Genomic DNA, 20,035 nt, shown 5'->3' with positions numbered 1-20,035 from the left:
TGCTAACAGAGAGGGGAGCTTCGTCCCAATTGCTGGGGTTTTCTCAGCTGCTGGAGCTATTAGTTGGGTGCCCTCTCTGGACCCTCCACACGCTCTGGCAAACTGGTTATGTACTCCAGGACCTCCACCCCAGACAGTGATCCATCTCCAAGCAGGTTAAAGCAAAAGTGAGGATCGGGGGCAGAGTCTAGATGGCGGAGTAGAAGCAAAAGTGAGACCCTCAGACTGGTCTCTTGGTCCCCCTACAATCTGCAGGCTAGGACCTCTGAAGCAGTCATGTGGCGGCGGCCACCGCATCTCAGCCTCTTCTCCCTCCAGGGGGTAAAGGCTGGACCACACTCCCAGATTCTCTCTTCCCAAAGTCCACACTGCACTAATCTCTCACTTTATCCTCAGTATCTATGGGTTGATAATTCTGGAAACTGCCACAACTGCTGGTCATCTGAAGTCCTCCAGCTGGCAGCTGGCTCTGGCTGCCCTGAGGCTAAAACCTCAGGGTGGGGCTGGGCTCAGCTCCCAGAGCACTGAGCTGGCCCTTTGCTGCTGGGCTGTTTTCAGTGGCAGATTAGCTTCTCTCTGTCATTTTGTGGGTTCTGTAGCTCCAAAGTTTGTTTAAAGTCATTTTTTACATGAATTGGAGGAGGTGGAAGCGGGAGCTGCACAGAAGTCCTGTTTCTACTCCGCCATCTTGGCCCGGCCACCCCTTCCCCCCCCATTTTGTTGATGTCATGTACTCATGTAGTAGGTGGCAGAGCCAAAAATCCAACCCAGGTTTGTTTGTTTTTTTGCTTTTTGGAGGGCATTTGGGGTTAAGTGACTTGCCCAAGGTCACTTGGCTAGTTTTTGTGTTAAGTGTCTCGGCCAGATTTGAACTCAGCGTCCTACTGACTCCAGGGCCAGTGATCTATTCACTGCGCCCATAGCCGCCCTGCCGCCAACCCAGGTTTTTTTACTCCAATTCTATAATTCTTTCCATTCTGCTGTGTTTGTTGCTACTTAGCAGTCAGGTTATTTTCTAATTGTTCACAACCTATCTACAGTATCCTAAGAAAGGAAAAAATTTTAATGTCTAAATATTAGAAAGAGCTTGGCCAATTTATGCCCTGTGAAGTTATATTGGATGTAAAGTTATATTGCTTACTGTACCAAATAGCTGGAGTTTGTGATCACCCTTTTCCCATTATCATATTTGACGTTGCATTAAACAACACATATAGTTTATAAATTGTTGGATGAATGGTGTTATCTAACTCTTCTTATGAATATTGCTCCCCTCCTTCCAAAACAACAATAAATAGCTCATTCCAAGAGTGTTTTAAACCTCTTTCCTATACAGGTTTAAACTTTGTTGATACTTTTAAATTTGTTTGGATTTCTCTTGAGAATACCACTTCTCCAGTGATGGGTACTCCTTCTCCCACTCCCCCATCTACCCAAGAACTCCATACTCCTTGGTCTTTAACACTCAATATTCCCTCCTCCATAGACATTTATTCCATCTGATTATATTTCTTTATCCATCCTTATTGTTAACAGTTTCTGACTTACAGGAAACTGTCTTTAGCCTATCACTTAAGGCCCTTTGTAATCTACCCCACTTGTCCTTCCCAGCCTTATATATGTTGTCCCAAAAGTTTTAGTGCAGTTTAAGCAAAACTTTTGGTACACTCTGTATGTGCCACTTCTTGATTCTATCCAAATTGGACTACTTTCCATTCCTTGATCTTATTCTGTCACATTTATCCTCTGTGCCTTTGCTCACATTGTTCTTACCTGGGATAGACAACTGTGTTTCCCATATAAGATTGTTAGGTCTTGGAGATCAAGGACAGTGTCTTATTTATGGCTTCTTAGCACCTAGCACAACTTCCCGTACACAGTAGATGCTTAATGCTTTTTGAATGATGTAACTTGACCACCAATCTGATTTTATCCTATTTAAGGAAGGAATCCTTTCATTCATGGAGTATTGAAGCTAGGGAGATACCTTTGAAATCATCTAGGCCAGCCCTCTCACTTTATGAAAGGAGGCATTGAGATTGAAAATGATTTGCTCAAGATTCCATAGTGCAGAGTGTGGACTTAGAAACCAGGACTTTTACTTGCTAATATAGTTTTCTTTTCACTCTGCCATGCTGTTTCCCTTTAAGAAAATCAAGATTTAATTTGTTCAATAGAATCAGTAAATATTAGGTTTTTTGATGTGTGTTCTCTGAAGATTACAGGCAGGAACATTTTGTACAGAACTTTATATAAAAGATGCTGAGTGGCATACTGGATGGTATTTTCAAAGGCAGTTTTGCAAAAGATAAAGAAACACTTTAACCAAGTCATTTTATCATCCTATTAAGGCTGAGTATATAGCATTAAATCACATGAGGAGCTGAGATAATATCTTTTGCTTTCTGATGTTCTATCAGAGTAAAAGGTGAAAACTTGAAGAATCTAGATACATATATGGTTAATGTGTCCAGTAGACCAAATGTCAGGAAGCTTTGGAATGGTGTTATACCTCATTCAATTCATGATCATATATCCTCTAACAGGTACCTGTAATTTTGTTGTGCTATATTGATAATCACAGGGAGAGCCATAATCTTCAAGTACCTGACACAAAGGAGGCCAAGTTGACATTCTATTGTGGAAGCTTATGAGTTAGACTTGCTTATGCTGCAGTGGTTTGAACTTCTGTTTCAGCACGATTATAAGAGAGTTTTTTCCAAATGAAAAAATAATCTTAGTATGACTCTAGTACTCTGAATGGTTGATTTAACTTTTCTCTGGGAAAACATTTAGCAACAAATCTATTTATTTCAATTCTGTTGTCTATTTTCTCTATAGGCAGGAACAGGGGTCCAATCAGATTAGACTATGCTTACAAGTTTTGAGAGCCATCCAGAAACTAGCCCGTGAGTCAACCATCATGGCACGAGAAACGTGGGAAGTTTTATTATTATTTCTCCTGCAGATTAATGACATTCTTCTGGCAACGCCAACTGTTCAAGGTAAGTGGGGTTGGGGGCTTTTCAGTGTTGATTTGTAGGGTTTTTTGTTCTATTTTTAAAATAACTTATATCCGACCTTGTTCCTCAACCACTTTGTAACCTTTGAATGTATCAGCTTTAGAATTTTCTCAGGTACTTAAAATTATCAGTAGCAAAAATGTCTCTGAGAAAGTGCTTTGTTTGAGGATACATTTCCTTGGCCATTGGAACTGAGTTTGGACCTGTTACAGGAACTCAGCCTGTGACTTTGACCCATACTCACTGCCATGATTCTCACAATAACAGTGAAAGTGGTGTGGAATTCACAACAGGTGAAGGGAATTGGAGTGAACAAGGGATGCCTCCTGTAGAAACAGTTAAATAGGAGGATATTTTTTTTTTCTATGGAAATGTGTGAATTTCATCATTTTGAGGTCTAAAAGCCTTATGAAAAAATGTAGTTGTAGATCTATCTCTTCACTTCTAGGCAGGGTGTCATTCCTACATGTACAAGCTGTAGAATTTCTCGTTTCTGAGATCATCCCAGATGCTGCTTAATAAGTTAGTGATTGGGGCAGCTAGGTTTCATGGTGAATAGAGCACCAGCCCTGGAGTCAGAAGGACCTGAGTTCAAATCTGGATTCAGACACTTAACACTTACTAGCTGTATGAACTTGGGCAAGTCACCTTAAACCCAATTGCCCTGCCTTCCCCCCTCCAAAAAGACAAAAAAAAAGTTAGTGATTTTTCTCAGGAGAAAAAGTCTGTGGGTCACTAGCAGTGGAAAGTTCTCCATATAACCTCTGAACAGCATCTAGTAAGTTACTTTCATATACCCTTTTTTGCTTAATATAGGTGATACAAACATACTATCTTTTGAACTCTCATGGGTACTTATGTATCTTTCTAAAGAAATTGTGGCTAGTAATGGAGCCAGTAATCCATATGTTTTATGAAAATCAGAGGAAGATAGCAAGGGTGAATGAAGAGATTGGCATGTAACGATTAAGAGGAGCTGTCTTACTGGTATTTGTTTCTTCCTTATCACATAGCACTTATTTTTGCCTGTAGTAAGTCTTAATAAATGTTTGTTTGAATTGAATGCAGTTCATCTCAAAAGACATTGATAGACTGATAATTTCAATGAGAAATAGCCATCTTTAAACCAAACTCAGCCATCTTTAAAACCAAACCAATTCTGTAGATTTGGAAACTTTCAAAAATTGATAATGCTTCAGCAGTAATTACCTCAAACATATTTTTCTAATATAAGCACATAATAAATTTCTAGTTTTATTTAAAGGAAAAATTGGTGCAAATTCTGACATGTACAGAGTTGTCAGTATGTCTAATTAAAAAGTTATGACAGACTATAAAAGGTTGAATTACAATTGTATGTTAACAGAATGACATAAATTAAGGCTTATTAACCTGGGGTCCATGAACTTGTTTTTTAAAAATTATATTGGTGATTGGTTTCCTTTATAATCTTTAATATTTTATGCATTTAAAAATATTCACAGAAAGGGTCTGTAGGCCACATTGGACTGTGAGAGGGGTCCTTGATACAAAAAAGGTTTTAACAATATCTTCCCTAAATAAAGGACTTAAAAAAATTTTTTTAAGGGGTCAGTGAGGGAAGAAGGATGTGAAATTATAGACTCATACCTCCTTCTCTACTGTCCTCAGTGGTATTTCTATGTTTATACATTCTCTTTTTGTTAAACCTTTCCCCTTGTTAAGTTTCCTTAGTACCCCCTTACCATTTTTCCTGTACCATTTTCTCTGTTTCTGCTGCCTCTTTGTCTTTTGATCTACTTCCATCCTACTCTTTTCTTTATTGTTATCTTTTTAAACTACTGCTTCCTATAAGTAGAAGCTAAAAATCTGAGCTAGTTTATGTATCATAAATAAGATGTATATGACTGTGGTATCTAGCCTTTGTAACTCTTTTATTGTAAAAATCCTGCATCTTGTATAAATATGGCAGCATAATATCCTACATCTAACCCATTTAAAGATAAACTTGCATTATAGATTCTTAGGTGTACCAGAAAGCAATATACATGTCTTCTAAATTGGCATTGTAATTCCTATGTCCTGTGAAGATCCTTTTCATGGGAGAAGACCTTTTTGTTTTATCTGTCCTTTTTGCTGGTTTTCAGAAAGTTTTTTTAATGTTGATAATACTTTCTTTTTTCCCATTTCCATGTAAAAATAACCTTTAACTTCATTATTAAAAATTTTAAGTTCCAAATTCTCCCCTCTCCCAAAGATGGTAAGCAACTTGTTATAGGTTATACTTGTGCAAATATGAAAGCATACAAAACATATTTCCCTATTAGTCATGTTGTAAAAGAAGATACAGCTCCCTACAACCCTCCCTCTCCCCCCCAAAAAAAAAGACCCACAAAAAAAATAAAGTGAAAAATAGTGTGCTTCAATCCACATTCAGATTCCATCAGTTTAGTCCTTTGGAATTGTCTGGGATCATCATATTGCTTGGAATAGCTAAGTTTCACAGTTGATCATATACAATATTACTGTTACTCTTTGTGGTATTCTCCTGATTTTTCTCATTTCACTTTGTGACATTGTGTGTCTTTCCAGGTTTTTCTGAAATCAGCCTGCTCATCATTTCTTATATCACAGTAGTATTCCATTACTGACATATACCACAAATTGTTCAGCCATTCCCCAATTAATGGACATTCACTCAGTTTCCAGTTCTTTGCCACCACAAGAAGAGCTATTTTCGATATTTTTGTAAAGAATTTTTTTTTTTAAATTTTATTTCTTTGGGATATAGACCTAGTAGTGGTATTGCTGGATCAAAGGATATGCACAGTTTTATAACCCTTTGGGCATAGTTCCAAATTGCTTGCAGAATGGTTAGAATTGTTCACAATTCCAACAGTGCATTAGTGTACCAAATTTTCCCACATCCTTTCCCACATTTATCATTTTCCTTTTCTGTCATATTAGCCAAATCTGATAGGTGTGAGGTGGTACCTCAGAGTTGTTTTAATTTGCATTTCTCTAATCAGTAGTGATTTAGAGCATTATTTTTCATATGACTATGGCTATAGTTCTTCATTTGAAAACTGCTTTTTCATATCCTTTGATTATTTATCAGTTGGAGAATGACTTGTATTCTTATAAATTTAACTCAGTTCTCTATATATTTGAGAAATAAGGCCTTTTATCAGAGAAACTTGCTATAAAAATTGTTTCCCATATTTCTGCTTTCTGCCTAATCTTGATTGCATTAATTTTGTCAGAGGGTGCTTTTTAAAAAGGAATCAGAATCTCACATCTGGAAGGACCCCTAGAGATTATTTAGTTCAGTCTCTCACCTAAGATAGGAATCACCTTTATAGTCATCCTCAGCTTCAGCTTGAACATTTTCAGTGACAGGGAATTCACTCTTTCTCAGGCCAGTGCTTTCTTTCCCTCCTTCCTTCCTTCCTTCCTTCCTTCCTTCCTTCCTTCCTTCCTTCCTTCCTCCTTCCCTCCCTTCCTTCTTTTTTTCCTCCTTCCCTCCCTTCCTTCTTTCCTTTCTTTCCAGCTTTAAGTATCACAAAGTCCTATCTTTTTTGCTGAATTGAAATCTTCTATAATTTTTGTTCATTGGTCCTAGTTCTGCCCTCTGTAGTCTCATGTAATAAAGTATATCTATCATCCAACTTTTTTCCCATAGTAATTTAAAAGCAACAGCAAGGGGATGCATTTCCATTTATAAAAGATAGGTGCCTGTGTGCCGGTTACTCTTTTTCATCTCTTATCCATCTCCTTGTGCTTTTGAGTGATAATATTGCACAAAGGAGGGCATTAAAGTGGTTTCAGAGCTTTACTGAAAATCTTACTGATAGCTTTTATTTGATAAATGGCAATTTAACCTGAAAATTTAAATTCTGTTTGAATTTTTTCAAGAGTTCTGTCACAGTAGCTTAGCTGTAATGTGTATTTTAAAGTTTCATTATTGAGGACAACAATTATCTGAAGGCAAAATTTCAAACTAATATGCTAGTTATTATCATGACTACACATATACAGTGAGATTTGTTTAATCATTTGTTGACTTCTACCCACATTAATATTTGAACTATAATGTTTTTACAATAAAGATGCCAATATATATTTTCTTCACTCTTGGTAAGGTGGCATTGCTGAGAATCTAGCCGAGAAGTTGATTGGTGTTCTCTTTGAGGTCTGGTTACTAGCTTGTACCCGTTGTTTCCCAACCCCACCTTACTGGAAAACTGCCAAGGAGATGGTGGCCAACTGGAGGCATCATCCAGCTGTGGTGGAGCAGTGGAGCAAAGCTATTTGTGCACTCACTTCTAGGTAAGTGATTTTCTTCCTTATGTTTGTCATACTAACTATATTGATAAAGTCCTTGACTATTTATTTGAACAAAGCAAATTTTCCCCAATTTTTATCTTAATTATTTTTTAAATAGAATTTAGAGAGAGAATCCTAGTACTTGAGTTGGAAAGAACCCCAGAGGTCCTTTAGTCGAGTCCTTCTTCTACCTGAAGCACAGCTCTTTTCTATAAATCCCTCCCTAACTTCCAGCCCCAGCTTAAAGACCTTCAGTGACAAATTCAAATGTCCTGAGGAAGACAATTCCATTCATTGAACAGTTCTAAGTATTGGGAAGTTTTTCCTTATTTGGTGCTAAAATATGCTTCTCTATAAGTTCCTACCAGTTAATCCTGTTTCTCTTCTGCAGGACCAGTCAAGGTCAGTCTAAGGTCACAGCCTTGTGACAATCCTTTAGATGTTTGAAGATAGCTCTCAGGCTATGTATCTCAATCCCATTTCTGCTAATGAGAGTTCTACCTGTCCTTCAAGTCCCAGCCAAAATGTCACCTTTTTCATAAAGATTTTCTTGTTTTCTATTCCTGCTCCCTTCTAACAAGTATGCTCTCTCTCTCTTTACTAAATTCTTAAAACACTTAATTTTTTTGTGGCATTTAGTGTACTCTTTTGACTTGTTATTCTCCTACTACTAGCTTAGAAATTCTTGGAAGTCAGAGATCATGCCTGATTCCCCATAGTAACTAATACAGGGTCCTTGTCCATTACAGTAGGCACTCAATAAATATTTGTTGAGTAAATGATGGCATACTTCAGCAGGTTCAGTGCTTTATGCAGTAGATGTTTTTATAAAAAACTCAGTAACATTCACTAGAGGTTCTTGCTAGAAGTGAATCTTTTTTGTTTGGTAAATTAGAATATATCTATGCTATTTATTTCTTTAAATTTTTTATTGAAAATTTAAGAACCATCAACAACAGATGTCCTAAATGAGAAATAAAATCTTACCTGAAACCCCTAACACAATTATATTGTACATTTTAAGAGAATAGAATCAAACAAATTAAATAGTGTATTTGTTCTGTGTCCCCTTCCAGGTCCATTTGAAGTTTAAGTACCTTTTGACTTTGAATTCAACTGGATGTCTTCTCTTCAAATTTTAATACTTTCTGTTTTTCCTATGGCTATTTAATGGCAAATTTCATGAATCAATATTTCTTTTCCTAGGTTACTACGTTTTACATATGGTCCTTCATTTCCTCCTTTTAAAGTTCCTGATGAAGATGCCAGTCTTATCCCTACTGAAATGGATAATGACTGCATTGCACAGACATGGTTTCGCTTTTTACATATGTTAAGGTATTGTTTAAATATTTCCCTTGTTTATGTATTATCTCTTCAGTAAGATTGAAAGTTTCTTTTATATTTCTTTTAAATACTTAATAGTGCCTAATACTGTTAAGAATATGTAATAGGGGGGCTAGGTGGTGCAGTGAATAGAGCACCAGCCCTGGAGTCAGGAGGACCTAAGTTCAAATCTGGCCTCAGACACTTAACATAAAAACTAGCCGTGTGACCTTGGGCAAGTCACTTAACCCCAATTGCCCTCCAAAAAAAAATTATGTAATAGAGGCTCACCATTTATTGAATTGAACCAAATCAAAAAATAAGAATTTCTTTCATCCAAGAGAGAGAGTGTTTACATTTTTACCAGACTCTTTAAAGTAAATCACTATGATAAAAAAATTTATCTTTGGTATTTATTATTTTCTACTATATTCTTAGCATTTTTCTAGGTGCTAGGGAGTTATTTTCAACAAAAAATATTGGCATTATCGTGAAAATGGGACTTTATTAATTTGTATATGTTTTACCTACATATCTAATGATTAAAGTTTTTCTTTTTAATTTTTATATATTAAAGACAATGAAAAATTAGACTCCTAACAAATTATGTATAAATATGGTTTTATGGGATTATATAACTAATCATCTATGCAGTTGTAAACTATATATTTCAAATATATTCTGAATAAAAATATTCATGTACAAATCTCTTTATGAATTTTGCTATTGTATTAAATATTTATCTCTACAATCATTGCCTGATTTACCATTTCTTTGTTACGATTTTATCCATGTAATCTATTGAGTACAATAAAATCCATGCTAGTGGACATTAAACAGTTTGAAAATTCCTCTAGTATCCAGTGATCTTATTCTCTGACAAATCAGAGAAAGAGCTTATGTAAACTTGTAGTCAGATTTTTCTCTTGTAGGTGGGGAAGTCTCCTACACTTACCAGATTTTATTGCAAAGATTGGTGGTATCTTTTTTGCTACTGGACATTTTCCCAGGAAGTCAGTAATAGCAGACTCTGTGTACCTTCTTTGGCACTAATTTTCTTATAAACAGCATAGACAGGTATTGGAGCCAGGAAATCCTTAGGTCACTAGCTATAAGGCCACATTTGTCTCCCTGTTCTTAGAATAAGAAATGCATAACCTTGGGGCGGCCAGGTGGCTCAGCAAGTAAGCACCGGCTCCAGTGTCGGGATGACCTGGGGATCAAATCCGGGCTCAGATACTTAGCACCACACCCAGAAATAACTGGCCGTGTAACCTTGAGCAAGTTACTTAACCCCGATTGCTTTAAAAAAAAAAAAAGAAATGCATAACCTTATACAGGACTGTTAGAACTAGAAGAGATGTGAGAGATCCCTTCATTCCCTTTCCACTATTGTTTGCCATTTTATAGGTGAGGAAACTCAATGTCAAGAGAGGTAGAGGGACTTGGTTGTGGGATCAAATAATAAGAGTTGCTCTAACATTTTCATTGGCTTCCTAGTTCCTCTAGGATAAAATAGAAACACTTTAGTGGGCCATTTAAAGATTTTCACAGCTGGGCCTTCTGCCCTTCTGCCCTTATTTCATGTTATACTTCATGTATTGTCCATTTGAGCATACTGGCCTTTTTCCTATTCCACAGAAATCTGTTGCATGTCTCTTGAGTTGTCCCCTATATCTAGAATGAACTCCTTCCTCATTTGTTTATACCTTTTAAGTCTTCCCTGATTTCTGCCCTTCTTCCACTCCTATTGTTAATACTCTCATCATCCTCAGATTTCATTGTACTGTATTTATTTGTGGATGTATTATATCCCTCAGTAGAATTTAAATTCCTTAAGTACCGGGACTTTTTCATTTTTGTCTTTATAACCCTAACACCCTTACCTTAATCCTAGCACAGTGGCTTGCATATAGTCAGTCCTTATTGTTTAAGTTGAATTGAATGGAACTTTGAAGCTATCAAATCCAAACCAATTTGGGAGACTCAAGAAATTGAGGACTAGAGAGGACAGGTGACACTTGACTGAGTAACATAGAAATTGGACTGGTTGTGTATGATATATACACACAATGGCCTTTGACCTTGTAGAGCCAGATTCTTAAATTATATCTTATATTATCAAAGTTCTACTTTTTAAGGAACTGTAGTTAATTTAGTAAAGTAAAACTTTTTCTCTTTTTTGATAGTAATCCCGTGGATTTGAGTAATCCAGCCATTATAAGCTCTACTCCCAAATTTCAGGAACAGTTCCTGAATGTGAGTGGAATAACACAAGAATTGAATCAATATCCCTGCCTTAAACATCTGCCTCATATATTTTTCCGTTCCATGCGTGGAATCAGCTGCTTGGTGGATGCATTCCTAGGTGAGTTTTATATTTATTGGTAAGTAACTTGTTTTAAGAATAAACATACCAAAATCAAGATGTATTTTTCAGTCATAGGATAATATACAGGACTAGAAAGTACCTTGAAGTCTTCTAGTTCATTCTTTTAATTCAAGCATTCCAGTTCAGTACAATGTAATTTTTTTGAGGTTAGGAGCTATTCTCTTCCATTTTTGTTTCTGTATCTCCAGATTGCCTCAGATATTTTGGATCTGTGATTTCACCCTTGTAAATGCTCTCCTCAAGGGTGCAGATCACAGCCCATACATACCTTCTCATCCTGTGCAACTTGTTTTTCTACAGCCTCCCGTAAATCATTTATTGGTTTCCTTCTAGATTTCTTAATATTGCGTGGATACTAGTAGAGCAGATATTCTCTCCATTGTTTATCTCTTGATACATCACCAGCTTACCTTATTTTCTGGTCGTATAGCTTTCTGATAATATCTTTTACCTTGCTTCTCCTGCTCAGCTTCTTATTGATAAATCTGTTGGAGTCTGTTCATACCCACTTTGTGCTTTTTCATTGCCTTTTTGGTTACTTATAACTTGAATTTTTTGGATACTAATATTCCATGGCTTGCAAGTCATGCAGCATCATTAGAAGAACTCTGATGTTAAAAAGGTTCAGAGAGAAACAAGGAGTCATTCAAAGTAGTATGCAATTCCCTAAAGGTAATACAGTGCGTTTTCCCCTTCCTGTTCAGTTTTGGGACCAGCTGTATGGATTTTCCTTTCAAATGTACATCATTATCTGGACAATAAGTATTCTTTATTTTTTTCCCTGATCTTTTTTGTGTGTGTGGATCATTAGGCCAAATTCCTAAGTGAATATGGATTTCTTTAGGAGCCTCTTCAGTATTCTAAAACTTGCAGTCAACACTGCAAACAGGCACATCAGAAAAACTTCACCACTCTTTGATTTGGACCTTCTACATATCTTTCAAGAAAGTTTGCAAGATTTTGACATATTTATGGGAGATATCTTGTTGGAGGAGAGCCTTTCTGACATATCTACCAAGTAAATGATTTTTTTTAACCCACAAAAAATAAGCATAGTTGGATCTTATATTTTCTGTACTATTTAGTCAACTGAATGTTTATAAAGATATAATCTGGTGTAGAATATCCTTTACAAAAAAAGAGAATGCTGTCAGAGAGTGAATGGGAATATATATAGTTATCCTTATAAAGAATAATTTCATCTTTCTGTAGAGATGTGAAAGTAAGAACATGAAACAATAGTTAATGATATTTTTATCCCCCCACACTTTTTTTTTTTTAAGCAATCAGGGTTAAGTAACTTGCTCAAGGTTACACAGCCAGTTATTTCTGGGTGTGGTGCTGAGTGTCTGAGCCCGGGATTCGATCTCCAGGTCATCCCAACACTGGAGCCGGTGCTCTTCCTTGCTGAGCCACCTGGCCGCCCTTAAGCAATTGGGGTTAAGTAACTTGCTCAAGGTTACATGGCCAGGTATTTCTGGGTGGGTGCTAAGTGTCTGAACCCAGGATTCGATCTTCAGTTCATCCTGACACTGGAGCCGGTGCTCTTACTCGCTGGCCGTCTGGCCACCCCTCCCCCATACTTTTTTATGTAACAAAAAAAATCTGAGATTTTTTCCAAGACTTTAATATCCTCTATTCTTTCAGATGTTTTGAGAGTTAGTTTCTCAACTTTGCATTGTTCCAGTCGATCAACTCATATTTATTAAATATCTATTATGTACCACGTACTGGTCTAGCTACTAAGGATACAAATACAAAGAATGGAATAACCTCTACTTGCACTGAGTTCACATTTTAATGGATTAGAACATTGATCCATTTTCTAGCCCTAATTCCAGTGGACCCCCTTTATATGTTTGTATAATACAGATATTCTCATCTTTTTTTATTTTCTTGAGTGTTGTTTTTATTTCTTCATGTAGTTCACCAGTGTTTGTAATATGAAAATGTTAATGTTGCTTGACCATCATTGATGTGAAGAAAAAGATTACAGATCTTTCCCCTTTACATTTAATATTCCTAGTCATCCTTATAATTTTGTCTTTAAAAGCCCTTAGGATATTTAGGTTTAGTTAGGTCTGTTTCCAGATTTTCTGTAAAGTAACTTCCCCAATGTATCCCCCTGCTTCTTGCTGTTTTATGAGATGATATTTCTCAAAATTGTGCATCATCCTCCACCATTAGATTTTACTAATAAATTTATATTCTAATCCATCGTTGTCATTGTTATATCTCTTTGCTTAGCAAACAGATCAAGCATTTGCTGGCCAAAGTGATTTTTTTTTAGGCTCTTGTTGTCCTTGTAGGAATTGATCTAAACTGGTTAAACTTGAATAGTTATAGTCTATCCTATAATGCCTAGTATATACATATAGACAAATAAAATAGTCGCTGACTTGGGGAGCTTACATGGCCTAAATTGAACTGTCCCAAACAGAAATCAAGTCTATCTTATCCATAAATGTTTCTAAAGGACTCTTCTCAAATGGCTATTCCTAAAGGCCCATATGATCTGCATGCTTCTTATGTGATTTTTCAGAAAAAAAAGTTGGGGATATATATAAGAAACTTAAATTGTTTAGAAAAAAACCATTTCCCACAAGTACTCTAATAAAGGTGAGTTAGAGTTTTAAAGGCTTATGCCAGCAAAGCACAAGATCTAGCAAGTTGTATTAAGCCAAAAAGACTTTAGGTGCAGGTTCAGTGATAAATGATGTGTGATCTGAGCACCAGGCTTGACCAGACTCTGGGGAGGCTCATTGGCAGAAGGTTGACCACCAAGAGACTTTTTTCCATGCATAGCAACTTATGAAATCCTCATTTAAGGCATGGAGGTGTTGCAGTCTTTAGCAGTGGAGAGTTTATACACTAGGACAAAATCATTGATCATTGAAGTACTGAAGTATATTTTATTTTAAAGCCCTGGAAAAGGCAGTGTAGCATAGAAGAAAAGTACTGGATATGGAATCAGAAGGCCCAGATTTAATTCCCAGCTATTTTATTACATACATAACTTTGGGCTAGTTACTCAGCCTCCCTGGGCTTCAGTTTCCTTATTTTTAACATATTTGCATTGGACTAGATGAACTCCAAGGCCCCTTCCAAATCTAAACCTATAATCTACAACCTAAGTTATCTTTTAAAAAAAAGAAAGAAAAAGAAACCTACCAGGGAGTTAAGTGATAGGGCACACATAATCAATAACTAGGCATGGGAAGAAGGGAAGTAGATGAAGCCAATCTATCACAGTGTGTGAGCAGAAATGAAGAAAAAGTTTTCTTAAGTAAAATTAATCAAAAGCTACCATTCTCAGTATCAGGGCAGCTAAGTAATGAAGTGGCTAGAGCACTGGGCTTGGAATCTGGAAGACTTACCTTCATAAGTTCAGATTGGTCTCAGATACTTACTAGCTGTGTGACCCTGGGCAAATCACTTAACCCTTTTTGCCTCAGTTCTGTGTAAAATGAGCTGGAGAACGAAGTGGCAGAGCACTCCAGTATCTCTGGGTCACAAAGAACCAGACGTGACTAGATGTACCAGGCATGCCAGTTGGACAGAAATGGAGTGTGCACAGAGAGGACTAATATGAAATAAAAGTGCGAGGATAGGTGAGAGTCATATTGTGGAGGGCTTTCTTTAAATGCCAGATTTGTTCATATTTTGGTGGGGGGGAGGCAGGAAGGCAAGGCAATTGAGGTTGTGAATTTCCCAAGGTCACATAGCTAGTAAGTGTGTCAAGTGTCTGAGGCCAGATTTGACCTCAGGTCCTCCAGACTCCAGGGCTGGTGCTCTATTCATTGCATCACCTAGCTGCCCCAGATTTGTTCATATTTTGCGTTAGATACAATAGAGGGCCCTTGAAGATTTAAAGGGTGGAAACTTATGTGTCTTGGAGAGGAGATTGAAGGCAAGGAAATCAATTGGGAGACTAGTACACTAGTCCTAATAAGAGTAATAAGGTCCTGAACTAGGGTGGTGGTTGTGTGAGGAAAAGGAAGATAGGAGAGATGTTGTGAAGGGAGACTCTGAATGACTAACTGATTGGATAGAGATACTTCCAGGGTTGAAAAGCCGGGGAACTGGACTAGAAAGATGCAGTCAAGAGAAATAAAAGGGTTTGGTTTTGGGAAAAATGAGGTTTGAGATTCCTGCTGGATAGCCAGATGGAGATGCATGGCAGGCAATGATTAATTTAGGAATTAATGTAATTCAAGCGAGACCCTGGAATTGAATATATACAAAGACAAAATATAAAGGTCTGGGAGTCATCTTCATAAAGAATCTGGTAATTGAACTGAAGCTAATGTGATCATCACGAGAAATAATGGGTGAGAGAAGAGAAGGGGGCCTAGGATAGAACCTTGGTGAATGGCCACATTAGCAATGAGAAGAGAATGATGAGCCAGCAAAGGAAACTGAAAGAACAATCAGAAAAGAAAAAAGGTAATTGAAATACAATCACATCACAGAAGCCAAGAGAGGAGGCAACTGTGGTAAAAACAAAAATCATCAGTATTGCTTTTAAAAATAATTAAAATTTTAGAAAAAAGTTGAAAGAACGATCAAGGTGAAAATCTCCTAAAGCAGCCTGATGGAACTGGGATCAAGAACACAGGTAGAGTTGGTGATCCTTATCTTTTTGGCATCACTTTATTTGAGACTTTGGTTTCAAATTAACTTTTGATAACAGATAATATTTGACACAATCAGTTCAGCTGAATTTTCAAAAATTGTTACAAGGTCCTAGGAGTCATAGCATATCAAATGAGTAAGAAGTTTGAATTTCAGTTACGTTTTCAGAGAAAGAATTTTCTTATATATTTAGTTTTATCATAGAAAAATCCCTAAACTTAATTTAGGATCCTGAATTTAAACTTTTTACTGTTAGTGAATGAAAAAGCATTTATTTAAAACTTGTTATGGGCCAAACACTATGGGCTAAGCTACTCCCTGCTCTCAAAATTCTAATTAGGGGACACAATTAATATAGAGCAGTGGTGACCAGGGAAGGTTTCAGGAGCCATAGGGGCATAGAATGACAGGAGGAATATTAGAGTTGATTTGATCATGGATCCAGATCCAAAAGGGGGAAGTCAAGCACCCAAAGATACCCAGTTGCCAGTCAAGATAGAAATGTCTAAGGGAGCTGTTGGGTAAAAAAACAAGGTTCTGATGGCAAAATGAGGTAATAGTGGGAAGTGAATATTTTGTCAGTATGAAAACCATCAGTTTTGGGTGGGGAAGAGGTTAATAATAATAGTCTTGTAAAACATGGCATCAAGAGTAATGCCAGTCTCTGAAATAAGACAATTTCTTCTCATTACTATGTTTTTTTGCTTTAGGTATTTCTCGACCTAGATGTGACAGTGCTCCACCAACACCAGTGAACAGGTTAAACATGCCTCAGAGCACTGCCAGCAGCACAACTCCCCCTCATAACCGAAGGCATCGAACGGTTACTGTGAATAAGGCAACCGTGAAGACTAGCACAGTAAGATCTCTCATTGTCATCAGAGCTCCATTTTCGACCTTTTAAAGCATCTGGTCTTCAGTTGGGTCTCTTCTTTGTCTTAAATTTTTCCTTTGGGTGGGGGGGTCTTCTTGTCCTTCCACCAGGCCAACATTGGTCATGCCTCTAAAGTCTCGCACCAGACGTCTTCCACTTCTCCACTGTCTAGTCCCAATCAGACTAGCTCAGAGCCTCGACCACTGCCTGCCCCGAGAAGGCCAAAAGTGAATAGCATCTTGAATCTCTTTGGATCATGGTTATTTGATGCAGCTTTTGTTCATTGTAAACTTCACAATGGGCTAAACAGAGACAGCAGCATGACTGGTAAATATTGCTCAACAAATATGTATACTTTTCTTTTCTTGTTTTCTGACATTTCCTACCTGCAAGATTAACACATACTTAAAAAAATTCTTTCTAACAAAGCAGTGTGTTATGGTTAACCCCTTCCAGCTGAACTGCCACTTACTACCTGTGTGACCTTGGGCAAGTCCCTTCCCCTCTCTGGGCTTCAGTTTACTCCTCTGTAAAATGAGGGGGTTGGACCAGAGGATCTCTAAGGTCCCATCCAGCTTTAAACCCTATGAATTCAACCAACTGAAATTGGAGTTTTTGCCACCAGCCCATTGTAGGTATGTTTTGTTGGGTTTGGGCTTTACTTTCTCTCTCTCTTTCTCTTTTTTTAATGAGCCATAAATTATATTAGTCAATTTTGATTGACACAAAATTAATTTTATTTCCTGGCAGTCCCCTTCATTTTAGCCAGGCACCAAAGCAAAGAATCACAACTTTTTGACTTAAGAACTTGACTTAGGTGAAGTGTTTTTCTTAGCTACAGGCATACCCCACGAAACATTACCTAAACTAGTACCATTTCATAGTAACATCATTAAGACCTTTATGCCTTGCCATACCCTCCCAAACACCATTGTGTTGTTATGTCCATATGGATGCTGCCCAATCCGGTGGCTCTGACTTCTGCTCCCTGCCCCTTTCCACTCTGCCAGATCAGCGTTTCCCATCTTTGCTGTTTTAGTTCTGTTCATTTCTGTCCCCATGGACTGTCTCCTCTAATGGTATTTTCTTAACATTGTGGTTCTGCATAATAGATTAATTAATGACATGAGTTGGGGTATGCCTGTGGTAAAATGTCAGTAAAATTGTAAACACGAAAACTGAAAAGTAGCATAGCAATATCTCTTTTGTGAAACTGTAGCAATTTGACTTTAGTATATGAAAGCATGACTGATCTTGGTGAAATACAAAAATGTAAGTGCACCTTTTTCATAGAATCATTTAAAAATACAGCTTCCTGGAGTGGTAATTTTATTTAATCTTACTCTTTGTTAAGAGTAATATTAAGGATTCAGCCATGATACAAGTGTCTAGGTTTGCCATTACAAAATTAAAGCAGTTAGAGACAAAGACCGTCTGTTTGTTACCTTGCCCAGAGATGGTAGTGCTTTCTATTTTAAAAAAATATGTTGAATATTTGTAGTGCCGATATAAGTGGATCTGCCAAGATTTACTGATTACATTACAAGAAGGCACTTTCTTTCTGGGGTTAGGGGATGAAAGCCAGGTAGGGATAGTAAAATTAACAAAGAGTAGTTAATATTAACATTATTCTGGAGAATGTTTATTTCAGAGAAAAAATTTTCCATTTTATTAACTATATCATGAGGTCATGCTTTCATCATATACCAGCAGAATATAACATAGTATTACTGTAAGTTATTTCAAAATGAGGACCAATAATGTAAACAATCAAAAAGCAAATTCTCTTAAGTTCAGAAGAAGTATAAATGTAGAGAACTCTCCTCACAAATATAGGTAGATGAGATTAGGAACACTTAAAATAGTAATTCCTAGTCATGCACAAATATCTTACAATTAATGTTTCTTTTTTCTGCTATTTGGCTTCAAATTAATGTTTTCTATAAGCTCTTTATTCAAGAGAAGTTAAAATTTTCTAATATTTTGCTTTATAAGAACAAATTTGAATGTTAAGAAATGCAAATAGTAGTGTTTAATAATAAGTATGTAAAAATTGTTCAGAAACAACTTTGAAAAGAAGGCTTACCATCTGGGAATGACATTTTCTAGAATGAGCATTTACTTTTTATTCAGAGTTGTTCCAAGTCATATTGACATTTAAAGCAATATTTGTTTTGTAGTCAGACATGTCTTTAGAGACTATTTTTAGAATTCTTATCAAAGCATATTTGTGTTTTTCTTTTTTTTTTTCCAAAAGTTAATTTCAAACATTTTAAACTGTTGGCACTAGACTCCACAATCCCAGAGAACTCAACTTCCTTTCTCTGTGGTGTAGGGTTCTTGTGAGTCTTCTTAGTCTCTGGTTTGTTCCTGTGTATCCATAATAATGATAACCTTTTACTAGAAGACATTTGTACTGAAACCAGAATTCAATGTGTATTCAGTACAACTTTTTATGTCTTAGTTATGATTTTTTCATGACAGAGTGAGACCAGCTTTCATTCCTTACTAAAGAACTTTAGGACAACTTTTTCTTTTATGTACTTGAGACTTAATTGCCAGAGTATAGTAAAGGCTATAAAATAATTGAGGTATTTTTAGTAGGTAAAGAAATCAAAAGCTACCCAGTTTGTGGAAATAGAATAGGAAATTGGTCTCCAGGAACTACCATTTTCATCCATTTTGCAAGTACTAGTTGATCACAAAAGGATTCTACTACACAGCTCACCTCAACTTTAAAATGCTTGTTCCTTTGACCTATAGTTTTAGACTGTGAAATTATAGCATACTATACTTCATAAAAGTGACATTGAGCTGGGAAGGGTTAATGAATTAAATTTTAATGCACGTTGAAACGAGCAGATCAAAGCCTCAACTATTTGTAATTGTATAATTTTCTTCGTTCATTGTTTTGCATGATACAAAATCATAATTTTGGACCTGAATGCCAGTTTCCTATGTGTTTGAACTAGCTTGCTATATCATAAAGCTTTTAATATAATTTTTTAAAAAGCTAAAAGCTTCTTAACTATAATTAAATTTCACCATCTTTAAAGTATTTTATAACTACTGCTGTCCTTTGATTTGTTTCCATTTATTTCTATTATCTTGCAGCATCTTTTATCCAAATTCTTCTTTCTTATAAATCTTGTAAGTAGGAACCAGTAGCTTTTCCTTAATTGCAATCATGTTTTTTATTTTGTTCATAATTCCATTTTTAATTTGATTGTCATTGTCATTGTCTCTTGTAGCTTTTGCATTTGGGAAGGAAAATAATTTTTTCTGTTTTGAATGGGGAAGATTGTTGGCAAAAGCAAAAAATTAATCTGCCTGAATCAGTCCCATTATTTCTGTACACTAGTCTGGTCATGTCATGAATTCCAGGACTTTGCACTAACTGTGTTTTGGCTTTTTTGTTTTTTTAAGCTTTAAGCTTATTTTTACAGACCTAGTGTTTTGATTTGTATGCATTCTGCATGT

The 20,035-nt window shown here is 36.4% G+C and overlaps 1 protein-coding gene across 6 annotated transcripts in view; it reads left to right on the top strand.

Moving 5' to 3' along the window:
* Positions 1–20,035, top strand: part of RALGAPB (Ral GTPase activating protein non-catalytic subunit beta) — a 90,993-nt gene that overhangs the window by 23,495 nt on the left and 47,463 nt on the right. For 3 of the 6 annotated variants that reach the window (XM_069063539.1, XM_069063540.1, XM_069063538.1), the window contains exons 4-10: positions 2,842–3,005; positions 7,145–7,331; positions 8,535–8,666; positions 10,844–11,022; positions 16,392–16,540; positions 16,666–16,882; positions 19,670–19,705. In XM_069063539.1, coding sequence (XP_068919640.1) covers positions 2,842–3,005; positions 7,145–7,331; positions 8,535–8,666; positions 10,844–11,022; positions 16,392–16,540; positions 16,666–16,882; positions 19,670–19,705 — 1,064 coding nt within the window. The remainder of the gene's footprint in view (positions 1–2,841; positions 3,006–7,144; positions 7,332–8,534; positions 8,667–10,843; positions 11,023–16,391; positions 16,541–16,665; positions 16,883–19,669; positions 19,706–20,035) is intronic. The other 3 variants (XM_069063542.1, XM_069063543.1, XM_069063541.1) reach the window with 1 other exon arrangement.

The sequence above is a fragment of the Petaurus breviceps genome, unplaced genomic scaffold (assembly GCF_028583685.1).
Source record: "Petaurus breviceps papuanus isolate PSGF00001 unplaced genomic scaffold, PetGlider_PUasm1.0 90591, whole genome shotgun sequence".
Lineage (NCBI taxonomy): Eukaryota > Metazoa > Chordata > Mammalia > Diprotodontia > Petauridae > Petaurus > Petaurus breviceps.
This window is presented reverse-complemented; position numbering and strand designations above follow the sequence as displayed.